The following is a 13,052-nucleotide window of genomic DNA, read 5'->3' as shown; positions in this document are numbered from 1 at the left end:
ATCTAATCAAGAGGAATGTCATCCTTCTTGTATTTGTATATTACAATGTACATACAGAATGTAAAGTATTCTTACAGATGTTATCCCATGGGGGCTCTCATCCTGGGGGTAGGATGGTCTGTTTTATCTTCCACTTTACGTGGGAGAGGGACTGTAAAAGAATGTGAGGAATTCCAGAGATTAAGCGACTTGTTTTAAGGGGCAGGTCTAGATTTCACATCTCACTTTAGTACTTTTTCTATTACTTTCTCTTCTCTTGATATATAATTGAATTTCTTTCCATAGATATGAGAAATAATATATTTAAAAAATTTATGTCTTAGTTTAAATCCATCAATTCTAGATCAAAGTACAGGTATGCCCAAGATAGTTTCTTACCTGATTTTTTACATTTTTGGGGTAGGAGACTAAATATTTCAACAGAACCCAGTTTTCCTTTTTAAAAAAAGAAACCAAGTTCTTAGAAGAGAGGCCAAGAAAGGAAGAAAGGGCATACCATGTGCCTTTCTTGTATTTGGCAGTCTGTTCTCAAATACTTACCCGTCCAGATGGTTGTTCATATTCCTAAGATTCCTAAGATTCAGTGGGTCTCAACCTTCTGGCCCTTTAAATACAGTTCCTCACGTTGTGACCCAACCATAAAATTATTTTCGTTGCTACTTCATAACTGTAATGTTGCTACTGTTATGAATCGTAATGTAAATATATGATATGTAGGATGGTCTTAGGCGACCCCTGTGAAAGGGTTGTTCGACCACCAAAGGGGTTGCTACCCACAGATTGAGAACTGCTGCCTAAGAATCAGGAAACTTGCCAAGGGAGCTAATGCTATAATTACTGGTTTAGACACAACTATGAAGTTTATCTCTGTTATCCCTGATTTCTCTTTCAATCATTCCTTTTTCAGTTTTTAGGTAGTAGTAGCAGCAGTAGTATCCCTACGTGACCAGTGCTCCAATGGCTAGTACAGATAGTAAATGAATGAGTTATTTATTCTAAAGTAATTACCTTATGCCAGAAATATTTCTTTTTAAAAAGAGAAACTCAGATAATGTGATGACAGATGCATAGAAATAAATGTCTAAGTGTAGATTTTAAGGCATCCAACTGAGGATAGTTTGGGGATATTGAAATCTCAGAACCCTTTAAAAAAATGCATCATATGGGCATTCCATAAACTGGCCTAGTCACAGATACTATCTATATATATAAAAGGTTTATACGCTAATTGTCCATCTGACCAGTTGCTATGATGTGCACTGACCACCAGGGGGCAGACGCTCAACGCAGGAGCTGCCATGACATGCACTGGCCATTTACAAAGGAACAGCACTGCGGACCTGGCACCCACAAAGCAACACTTGGCTTCCTCCAAGTGGGACACAGGCCCCACCACCACCCCGGAGTGACACCCCACCAAATCACAGCCAACGCTGCCAAGATCCCATGGCACTAAATGCAGCCCACAGCCCAGCCCAGCCTGGAAACGGTCGCTGGCGCCGGGTAATGGCGTCATGTAGCAGCGCCTGGCTTCCTCTCCCTAGCGACTAGCCTCCTTGGAGTTTCTTCAGCCCAGGAACACGACTTGCTTTATAGCCAGGTGGAAACATTTTACACTTTAACCAAATGTTTGTGAAGCGTTTTCCCTTGCCTCATCTCATTTGATCCTCACAGAAGTCCTGGAGTAGGTAGATAGGAGACTTGGTAGAATCCCATTTTCTTTTCATTAGCCGGAAAACGGAGATTTAGAAAGCTTAGAAACTTGACCCGATTGAAAAGCAGTAAGAAATGGTGGACCTTGAAAACGACTTCTTTCTCACTGCGCAGAATATAGTCAAACACTGCTGCTGATAAATATTTTACCCTTTGTTCTCCCTGCATGATCTACAATAATAATCTGCTTCGTGTTGATATTTACTGCTGTGTTGCTGACAATTGCCTGAAAGAGAAGTGGATGCTTCACTGAGCTGGAAAAAGTTTAGCTAAATCAGAAAGCGGGTCTAATTAAGCAAGTTTATTCTCTATATATAAAAGGCTAAGTTGACTTGTGCATGTGCGATACATGCTGGCGCCATCGCACATGTGTGTTTCGATCTGTCACTGTTGATCGTGAATTTGGTTGACACTTCTATTATAGAGAAAGGACGAATAACGATATTAAAATATATTCTAATTAATTTCCTTTCAATGTGCATGAATCCATGTACTGGGCCACTAGTGTAGTTATAAGGAGACATCTGATTAGCAATTGTTATCAAAAAGTGACTTTTACCTATTGCTTTACTTCAAAATCTTTATAAAACAGAGGAAAAGGAAGGAGTAAGGTAATAATTCTGCTACCTCAAATATCCTTTTAGAAGCCAGGAAGGGGCCTGTCCAGGCATTTTCACTAAAAAAGAAAATATACTGTAAGATTTATGAACTCAGATTTTTCAGATTAACAAAACTTAATAATTTACTTTCTTGCCAATTATCTTATTCATATATTTAACAGCTAACTTAATTGAGCTTATCTTCAATTAATCTGCTATTGTCTCATTCAGAAATATGAAATAAGTTAGTAGTACATATTTCACTTGGAAGCCTTTTAATTAAAATGTTTCAACAGAATAGCAAACAGTAGAAATATCTATCCAATAATTGTCAAAAATTGAGAACTGAATCTGTGAATGTTAGGATCTAAGAAGGACATCTACATGTGTAGTAGGGTAACTAACTTTTTAGAGAGCCAACCTAGGACACAGCCATACCAGACCAAACAAACAGTAAAATATGTAATAAATCATCATACGCACATCTATTATGATTATAACATAAAATATAAAATATGCTTTTATTTAAACTATTATTTGGTTTAATGCTTCTAAACACTTTTAAACAAAACAATAGGGCTAGTTAACAGTGGTAATTATAGCGATTAATAGAACAAATTAAACAATAGTGTGCATGAGAATAGTATAATAATATATTTTTGTCTCCTTTGATACAGATGTTAACTCTGTACTAAATATTTAAATTTATAAGCCATATTATTCTGTTATCTTAAGACCTAAATATAAGACCTTTTACTTTATTTTTAAAAATATTATTTTTATTGATTTCAGAGAGGAAGTGAGAGGGAGAGATAGAAACATCAATTATGAAAGAGAATCATTGATTGGCTACCTCCTGCATGCCCCACACTGGGGATCGAGCCCAGAACCTGGGCATATACCCTGACTGGGAATCAAACTGGTGACCTCTTGGTTCCTGGGCTCAACTGCTGAGTCACACCTGGCTGGGCTGAGTCAGTCTTATTTACCTCCAAATGTAATTTTTTTTACTGTATGAGTTTTAGTCATGATCAACACATAATGTCAAACAACCCAGGTGCAGTTAGTCCATCCTTTTCTATACTCTTTATGAACTCTTCAGAGATTATCAGTTTTAGAGAAACAGCATAGAGTAGTCAATACCCTCTTATCCATGGGCGTATGTTCCTAGACACCCAGTGGATGCCTGAAACTGCAGATGGTACCGAACCCCATATATATATTGTTTGTTTATATGTTTAATCCTCACCCGAGGATATTTTTCCATTAATCTTTTAGAGATAGTGCAAGAGAGAGGGAAAGACAGAGAGAAACATCAATGTGAGAGAAACACATAGATTGGTTGCCTCTTGCATGGCCCGGACCAAGGTCCATGCCCTTGGCTGGAATAGAACCTGGGATTCTTAGGTCCATTGAGCCAAACCAGCTAGGGCTATAATGTTTTTCCCTATACATACATACCCATGATAAAGTTTAATTTATAAATTAGGCACAGTAAGAGATGAACAACTATTAATAAAAAAGAACAATTATAAGAATGTATTATAATCAGTATGTGAATATGGTCTCTTTCTCTCTCAAAATATCTAATTGTACTGTACTCACCTTTTCACTTAAAGAAAACACTTTATGTCTTCTCTTTGGCATTCAAATAGTCAGCACCACTACTCTTGCACTTTGGGGTGATTATTAAGTAAAATAAGGTGATTGAACACTAGCACTGCAATACCACAGAGTTGATCTGATAACGAAGGTGGCTACTAAGTGACTAATGTGTGGGGAACATGTACAGCAGGGGGACGCTGGACAAAAGGTAATTCACATTCCAGGTGTGATGGAGTGGGACGATGCCAGATTTCATCACACAACTCAGAACAGCGTGGGATTTAAAACTTATGAAGGGTTTATTTCTGGAATTTACATTTAATATTTTAGGACTGTGGTTGACCCCGACTACCACATTACATTGTTTAATTTTCAAATGTTAAACCAACCTTTCATTTCTGGAATAAGTACTACTTGTCCATTGTGCATAACCTCTTTATATGTTATTAGATTTAGTTTACTAGTATTTTGTTTGTTTTACTCTTTTAATTATTAGTGATTCAGAACATAGTAAAGAAACATGCCATTTATTAAGCCCCTGTAAATCTTAACAATTAACTTTTTGAGAAACCTCCTCTGATTCTCCCCTATCCTCAAACAACTCCTACATAATCCCATAGCACAGTAAGTTGCATTTATCTAATTTTTTTATGTTTACTTGTTTTCATTCTCTCTGCTTCTTGAGAACAGACTATATTTTATTTCTCATTGTACCCCAGTATCTAGCACAATCTTTGCATAGTATGATATGAGACCTCTGGGAAGCAGATAAACACACATCTTCTATTTGTGTGGTTTTTAGAAGAACATGAACAGAGATGAAAGGAGATTATGTAACAAAAACTAAATATAAGAGAATGGCTTAGACATAGAAGAATAGTGTCAGGAAGGTTAAAATATCAAATGAACTAAGATATGAAGAAATATTGAAAACAAGAAATAAATTTTACTTAGCTGTTTTCAGAATGAAAATATACCAAAGAATGTTTTAGATTTGTCCTGCTGGAATTATTTAAAAATGTGAATGGATAACAAAGAGCAGAATCCCTCAGCTCTTAAACTGTTTCTATTTTTTCTATCAAAAAGTTTTCTTCTGAGTAGAATAAATATTGGCAAGAGATGACCGAAGTCAAAGGGCTCTGAATGAGTTACCTCTAGTCCCAGGCACACTGCATGCCAAGTAAGAAAAGAATCCTATATAATAAAAGGCTAATATGCAAATTGACTGAACAATGGAACGACTGGTTGCTATGTTGCACACTGGCCACCAGGGGGCAGACGCTCAAAGCAAAAGCTGCCCCCTGGTGGTCAGTGTAGTCCCACAGGGGGAGCACCGCTCAGTTGGGAGCCTCTCCCACCTCTGTGGCAGCACTAAGGATGTTCAACTGCCAGCTTAGGCCTACTGGGGAGCAGGCCTAAGCCGTCAGTCAGACATCCCCCAAGGGCTCCCGGACTGCAAGAGGGCGCAGGCTAGGCTGAGGGACACCCCCCCCCCCCCAGTGCACGAATTTTGTGCACTGGGCCTCTAGTTTGCATATAAGATCACAAAACTATTGACAACAATCTTTTAAGAATTCAAAAAAGTGATTCTTTTCTCCCCTGTTAAGTGCCTAACTTGTCAGTTAAGACTCATTATAATTTAAGGATCAATTTCTTCAAGAAAACATTACCTGAGGTTTCCAGGCTGGATCAGGACCCCCTCTGAACAACCAGAGCAGTGTGTGTGCAATTCACTATCACTCAGTCCATCTCACTCTCCCTGTAGTGAACTGCATATTAGTCTTAGTAAACTTTGATACCTACTCCTTAAATGAGTAGCTACTCTGGTTGAAGAGACAGCGAGGTACATTTCAGGCAGAGAAGACAGCATGAGCAAAGGCAAGGAGGTGAGGAGACGCATGTATTTTGAAACTACAGGAAGATCATCTTTGCTAAGGTGTTAAGTGAAAGCAGAGAATCACAAGAGATAAAACTAGAGAGGTAGTCAGGGGCCAGTTCATTGGAGTTCAATATGTCACATTCGAAAACTTGGTTTCTATGTTGCAGCTAATGTTACTTAATGTTTAAGTAACAGAACATTATTGAAAGGAAACTTGTACAAGAAAGCTACTCAGGATGAATGAGGGTTGGATGGGCTGTGTCCCACCAACTCTCACTGTAACTCCCAAAGTGGTGAGTTGCAAAGTGTGTCTGCAGATGACTCACCAACCCCAGAATGATCTGAGGTTGACAACAAAGACCAACTCTGAATAAGAAGCTGATGTTTTCGTAAGCTCCTCAGGTAACTGTGGTGTACTCTAAAATTTTAAAACTAGACATTCTACAAGACACTGGCTCATAATCTTCAAACAGGCCAGTGCTGTGAATAATAAAAGTTCAAGCAGCTATTCCAAATGAGAAGAGAACAAAGGGATATGGCAAGTAAATGCAAGTTATGATCTTGAATCAGAGAAGTTTTGCTCTAAAAGACATTGTTGGTGCATTTGGCAAAATTTGACTATAGGATGATAGAAAATTGTATCAAAGTTGAATAGGTAGGGAATATAGGTCTTTGTACTAAATTATTTAAAAGTAAAAGTTTAAAATATTTAAAAGAGAAAGCTTAAAAAATATTTAAGTCTTAGGGCTGTGCCAACTTCAATCAGTGTTAGAAAATTGGGAACTACTGAAAGGCTTTAGGTAGGTGGTTTACATAAGCAGATTTGTGTTATTAAGAGGTGGCTATGACGGTCCCGTGAAAGGTGCAATTCAGATGACAATATTAGAAATCTGTAGCACTCCTGGGAAATAGGTCATACGATTCTGAAAAGAATGAGGGTAGTGGAGCCCGGCTGGCGTGTCTCAGTGGCACATCGACCTATGAGCTGGTCAGGGCACATGCCCAGCTTACAGGCTCAATCCCCAGTGCGGGGCGTGCAGGAGGCAGCTGATCAATGATTCTCTCACATCATTGATGTTTCTATCTCTTCCTCTCCCATCCTCTCTGAAATCAATAAAAATATATATTTAAAAAAAAAAGAATGAGGGAGTGGAGATTGAGAAAAAGGGATTATGGGATAAATTCAGGTAGATTCAGTGGCTAACTGGATACGAGGGATGGAAGCAAAATGAGGAAAAAGGATAGCTATGAGGGTTTAGTTCGGGTGGTTATGGAGATAGTACTGCTACCAAAGTTATAGAGAATACAAAATACAGAGGAACAGCATTTAGAGCAGAATTAGGTGAATTTGAATTTGGATATGTGGGGCATCTATGTGAATATGTATAGCAGATAAATATAAGAGTTTGAAGCTTTGACAAGAGATCAAATGTATGTATAAAGATGCATGCATACACATGTGTATGTATACACATAAATATATATATGTATACACAAATGTATATAGTACAATAATATGACATAATAAAAATCAAGATCATGAAAGGCTGAATCTAGTTTAGCAGGAATAAATTTAAGAACCAGTACACTGGACCAAAATATCAAACCAAAACTGAAGAAAAAGAGAATGAAGGAGACATAAATTAGCTGTCACACTTTGAAAATAATATTTGATAGGTGTGAGTATATGTAAATCCAGTATGGAGGTATTCAAAGAACAAATGCAATCTTAGCAGTCATACAAATCTCATATCATACAAAGAAGCAAATGAAAATGATGATTTATTGTACAGGGTGGGGAAAAAGTAGGTTTACAGTTGTTCATATGAAAAATAATACAATAATTAATAGATAGTAATACAAGAATAAATGTGTTTTGGATACTCACAACTGTAAATGTGCTTTTGCCCCACCTAGTATACTCATTAGATGACATTCGCAATACTGTGTTTAGCTTCATTTACGCTTGAATAGTGATAGAAAAGAATAAAATGAGATGGTAGAGGGATTTGAATTGGGCCTATCATAATATGGATGGTTGTAAAACAATGAAAGAAAAGTTACAGGGAAATAAATAATAGCTTTTAAAAATATTTATGATCTATCATGTGGAAGAGGCATTACATCTCATTATTTCAAGGAGAATCAGGGAAAATGAGTCAAGTCAGAAATGTTTACCTTTAAAGATTCCTTTAGTCAATATTTTGTGTTATTAAAGAGGTGGATGAAATACACAGGGACAATGTTTTTTGTTGTTGTTGTTAATCCTCACCCGGGGATATTTTTCCATTGATTTTTTAGAGAGAGTGGAAGGGAGGGGGAGAGACAGACACACATCGATTGGTTACCTCCTCCATGTGCCCCATCCAGGGCCAGGGATTGCGCCTGTACTTGCTCTTGACTGGAATCGAACCCAGGACCCTTCAGTCCCCGGGCTGACGCTCTATCCACTGAGCCAAACTGGTTAGGGTGGGACATGCTTTTTAACTCAACATGTGAAGAATGTTTTCTCAATGCTACTGCTCTCTAGCAATGGAATGGACTCTATTTTAATTTGGTAAACTACCTGTCACTAAAATTAGTCTATCAAAGGTTGCACGAGCCTGGATCCTATAATTAGTAGAAGGTAAGACTACTCTCAAGGTTTCTTTCTGATTTAAGATTCAGTGAGATGATAATGAAAAAAATTAGATGATCAGATGTAATACTTTTTTTTTTTTGACTGGGTAAGATTACAAGAAAGCAAACTGACATATAATAAATATCTACTGACTTCTATATATTTCTAGAGCTATAAAGAAAAGATTTGAGATTCAAAATTTCTGGGAAGGTGAATTATTCCTTGTCTATCCAACATGAAGATACTTTTCTAATTGCTTATAAATAGTTCTTTATCAGACATAAATTATTAACTCTTTACTTGTTATACTACTCTCACTTTACTCACCCAAACCTTGATTAGGAGATGGTCTTCTGAAATAATCAAATATACGATCATCTGATACATTTGGCCTTGCATCTAGATGGTAAAAAATCATTAGCATGAAAACAATTCATTGACTCTTTTACATTTCATATTTTTATCTTTTTCTACATGAAAATGTTAGCAGATAATATGTCAATAGTTTAGTTCAGTTAAATTAACACAGTTGTCAAATCTTACGATTTTTTGGTTGCATTTCTGCTATTTAGAGCAGAACTTTAAAAAATATTCATACCCTTTGGGGCAGCAATTCCTTTCTAAGAATCTATTGTAAATAAATAATTGATACTATACACAGACAGGAAGTTATAAGGTCAAAGTTAATGATATACTGCAATTTTAAATAAAAACAGGTTACAAAACAAGCAGAACTGAACTTGTTTGTCTCCCCCTATAAAAATGAGCTCCTGAGAGGAAGAAATGGTAGAGTATACTTTTCGATGTCTCTAAGCACCAAGCACAGTGGAAACCTCAAAACTGAGGCACAAATACAGTGTTTGTTAAGTGAATTAATCATTTATGAGAGGGTAGAAGCAGAACATTACCTTTCACATCAGAATTTGAGTCTTTGTGTCTTGGTATTAAATATCCTCTACCACAAACCTAGTGGAACACAGAACCAGAAGGAAAGCAATATGGTTATGCACATGAAAATGAGATGTATTTCTTATGTGATTTACGGAAGAGTTCTTTTCAACATTTCTTGTTTTATCCTCATAGATTCAGAATGGATAAAATAATCTCTTATCAGAACCTAATACCTATCCCAACACAACTTTTATCCTAGAGCTATGAGTAGAAAAAAATACTGATATTATATTTTGGCACTAAAGGGAGTTTACAATTTTTTCACTGCATATGGAACCTATTTATGATAAGAGACCAAACAATGTAGTTTATAATCTCAGTGAAATGAGAAGAGTAAAAGTATAGGAAGATAAGACTATGTAACGGGTGAAATATATAAAATTATATGAAAATGTATAAGCAATTATAAAACAATGCTTATATAGAAAAGATGAAAATTATTTTCTCATTGCTTGCAAAGAAATCCGGGAAGGAAGAACATATATAACATTGCTTTCTATCTTGAAAGGAATTGCCAATATGACCTGGATGGACTAAAAGACAAAACACGCCCTCACTGGTTTGGCTCAGTGGATAGAGCGCTGGCCTGCAAACTGAAAGGTCCCAGGTTCAGTTCCAGTCAAGGGTTGCGGGCACATCCCCAGTAGGGGGTGTGCAGGAGGCAGCTGATCAATGTTTCTCTCTCATTGATGTTTATAACTCTTTATCCCTCTCCCTTCCTCTCTGTAAAAAATCAATAAAATATATTTTTTTTTAAAAGAGAGACAAAACACTATAGAATTGTGACTGTAAATATTGAGTAGTCTACATACAGATCATTATGTAACCATGACAACATTTTTAATGTATCAGACTTTTGCTTTTGTGTTTGTGTTATGCGGATATTATAAAGAATTTTCCAAAAGGGCCTGAGAAAGGAAAAAAGAATTGAAAACATTTTTGCCAAGATGTAATGCTTATCAACTTATGATAAAAAGTGGAGTACGGCCTGCCTGTGTGTGGCTCAGTGGTTGAGCCATGAACCAAGAGGTCATGGTTCGATTCCCAGTCAGGACATATGCCTGGGTTGTGGGCTCCATCCCCAGTAGGGGCCGTGTGGGAGGCAGCTGATCAATGATTCTCATAATTTATGTTCCTCTCTCTGAAATCAATAAATTTTTTTAAAGTGGATGAAATAGAATTAAAAACTAAAAATAAAATCCCTTTGTACATAAAATAGATTGGCAGCAAAAAAAAAAAAAATTGACATAATGAGTATGAAAATGGGAGAAAATGTAACAACTGTAAGGTTATTGAAGGGAGAAAAAAAGAGAAATATTCTATAAAAAATTAAAGTTAAAAGTAGCAATATTATATATATAATAAAAGTGTAATATGCAAATTGACTGAATGGCTGAACAGCAGAATGACCATCCAGATGACCAAGCTATGACACCCAATGGTGCCAGGCCAGCCAAGGCAGGTGTGATGCGATTGGTCTGGGGGCCCAGCCATTGCCCCACAATCGCCCCGCAGAGGGAGGCCCAGGCCACTGGCCAGCGGGGCAATCAATCTGGGGGCTCTGTGACCGCCCCAAAGAGGGAAGCCCAGGCCACCGACTGGCGGGCTGCGGTGGGTGGGCAGGGCCTCCCTCTGCGGGGGCGATCCATCACAGAGCCCCGGACAGGTTGGCAGGGCCTACCTCTTTGGGGCAACTGACCACAGGGCTCCAGGACTGTGAGAGGGCACAGGCCAGGCTGAGGGACCCCTCCCCCCACCGAGTGAACCAATTTCGTGCACTGGGCCTCTAGTCTACACTAATAAAAGAGAAACATGGTAATTAGCGTATGACCGCTACCCTTCCCATTGGCTAATCAGCATATCCTTATGCAAATTAACTGGCAGCCAAGATGGCGGCCGGCAGCCAGGCAGCTGGAAGCGAACATGAGGCTTGCTTGCTCCAGTGACTGCAGACTCCAATGTTCCCGCCTGACTTGCCGGCCTCTGAGTTGCAACTCTAAGCAACTATGTACTATGTTGCAAATAAGAAGCTAAACAAAACACCAGAAACCAGCTTTCAGCCTGCCGGGATCTCAGAGCTGAAGTTATACATTATTTCGATTATAGAATGGCAAACAAACCAGATACGAAGCCTCAGAGCTAGAGCCAGAGCTAAAGCTGGCCCAGAATAAAATAAAAAAAGAGAAAAAAAAGGAGTGGTTGGGAGCTTCAGTCAACAACCGCCAGCCTGAAAGCAGCCCTCAGCCCCTCACCGAGACTGGCCAGGCATCCCAGTGGGGACCCCCACCCTGAAGGGTGTGTGACCAGCTGCAAACAACCATCATCCCCTCATCCAGGCTGGCCAGGCACTGCAGTGGGGACCCCCACCCTGATCCAGGACACCCTTCAGGGCAAACCAGCCGGCCCCCACCCATGCACCAGGCCTCTATCCTATATAGCAAAAGGGTAATATGCCTCCCAGCACCGGGATCAGCGTGACAGGGGGCAGCGCCCAAACCCCCTGATCGCCCTGCAGCTCTGTGTGTGACAGGGGGCGGGGCCACAACCTCCCTATCCGCCCTGCTCTGTTCGTGACAGGGGAAGGCGCCCCAACCCCCTGATGGGCCCTGCTCTGTGTGTGACAGGGTGTGGCGCCCCAACCACCCCCCCCCCCCCCACGGGCCCTGCTCTGTGTGTGACGGGGTAGAGCCATAACCTCCCCATCGGCCCTGCCCTGAGTGTGACAGTGGCAGCGCCCCAATCCCCTGATCGGCCCTGCTCTGTGGGTGATAGAGGGCGGCGCCCCAACCCCCTGATCCGCCCTGCTCTGTGCGTGACAGGGGGTGGTGCCCTAACTCCCCTATCGGCCCTACTCTGTGTGTGACAGGGGGGAGCTCCCCAACCCCGATTGGCCCTGCTCTGTGCGTGACAGGGGGTGGCGCCGCAACCTCCCCATTGACCCTGCCTTGAGTGTGACAGGGGGCGGTGCCCCAACCCCCCAATCGGCCCCGCCCTGAGCGTGACTGAGGGTGGCATCGCAACCTCCCGATCCGCCCTGCTCTGTGCATGACAGGGGGCGGCGCCCCAACTCCCCAATCAGCCCTGCTCTGAGCCTGACCAGGGGCTGCACCTAGGGATTGGGCCTGCCCTCTGCCACCCAGGAGCAGGCCTAAGCCAGCAGGTCGTTATCTCCTGAGGGGTCCCAGACTGCAAGAGGGCACAGGCCGGGCTGAGGGACCCCCTCCCTCCCCCCCAGTGCACAAATTTTTGTGCACCGGGCCTCTAGTATTATATAATCACTAGAATTTGGAGAAATAGGGTTAAAATTAGGTTGAAGAAAATCACTGATAGGACTTGATTTGATGATCTCTTAAATGTCTGCATTTTTAGCCCTCTTCCCTGGATTAAAATGATGCTGTGAACCATAACAAACTACTACATTTATCCCATAGAAAACCACCAGGCCAATATCCTTATGAATGTGATCTACAAATTTTAACCATAGGAATCTGTAATTGTTTGTGCTGAAAGTCTTCAAAATTCATTATTAAATGTGTCCTAGTACAAGATGAAGTTAAAGTATTTTAAAAATAATTTACTACTATTATTTTGGGATGTATTGATGTCTTATAAGCAAAACATTAAAATAATCAAGAGCATAAATTTGAGCCGTCCTCAGATGTTCACTTTAGTTAAGATGACATTT

General features: G+C 39.9%; 1 protein-coding gene across 1 annotated transcript in view; it reads right to left on the bottom strand.

Moving 5' to 3' along the window:
• Window positions 1–13,052, bottom strand: part of AGBL3 (AGBL carboxypeptidase 3) — a 69,043-nt gene that overhangs the window by 12,666 nt on the left and 43,325 nt on the right. The window contains exons 15-17 of the mRNA XM_070423939.1: window positions 9,325–9,382; window positions 8,744–8,815; window positions 2,341–2,389 (exon numbers count right to left, since the gene is read on the bottom strand). Coding sequence (XP_070280040.1) covers window positions 2,341–2,389; window positions 8,744–8,815; window positions 9,325–9,382 — 179 coding nt within the window. The remainder of the gene's footprint in view (window positions 1–2,340; window positions 2,390–8,743; window positions 8,816–9,324; window positions 9,383–13,052) is intronic.

This window comes from Myotis yumanensis, unplaced genomic scaffold (assembly GCF_028538775.1).
Source record: "Myotis yumanensis isolate MYYU_CA2020_CCGP unplaced genomic scaffold, mMyoYum1.0.hap1 SCAF_9, whole genome shotgun sequence".
Lineage (NCBI taxonomy): Eukaryota > Metazoa > Chordata > Mammalia > Chiroptera > Vespertilionidae > Myotis > Myotis yumanensis.
The sequence above is the reverse complement of the archived record's forward strand: the minus strand, read 5'-3'. Positions and strand labels throughout refer to the sequence as shown.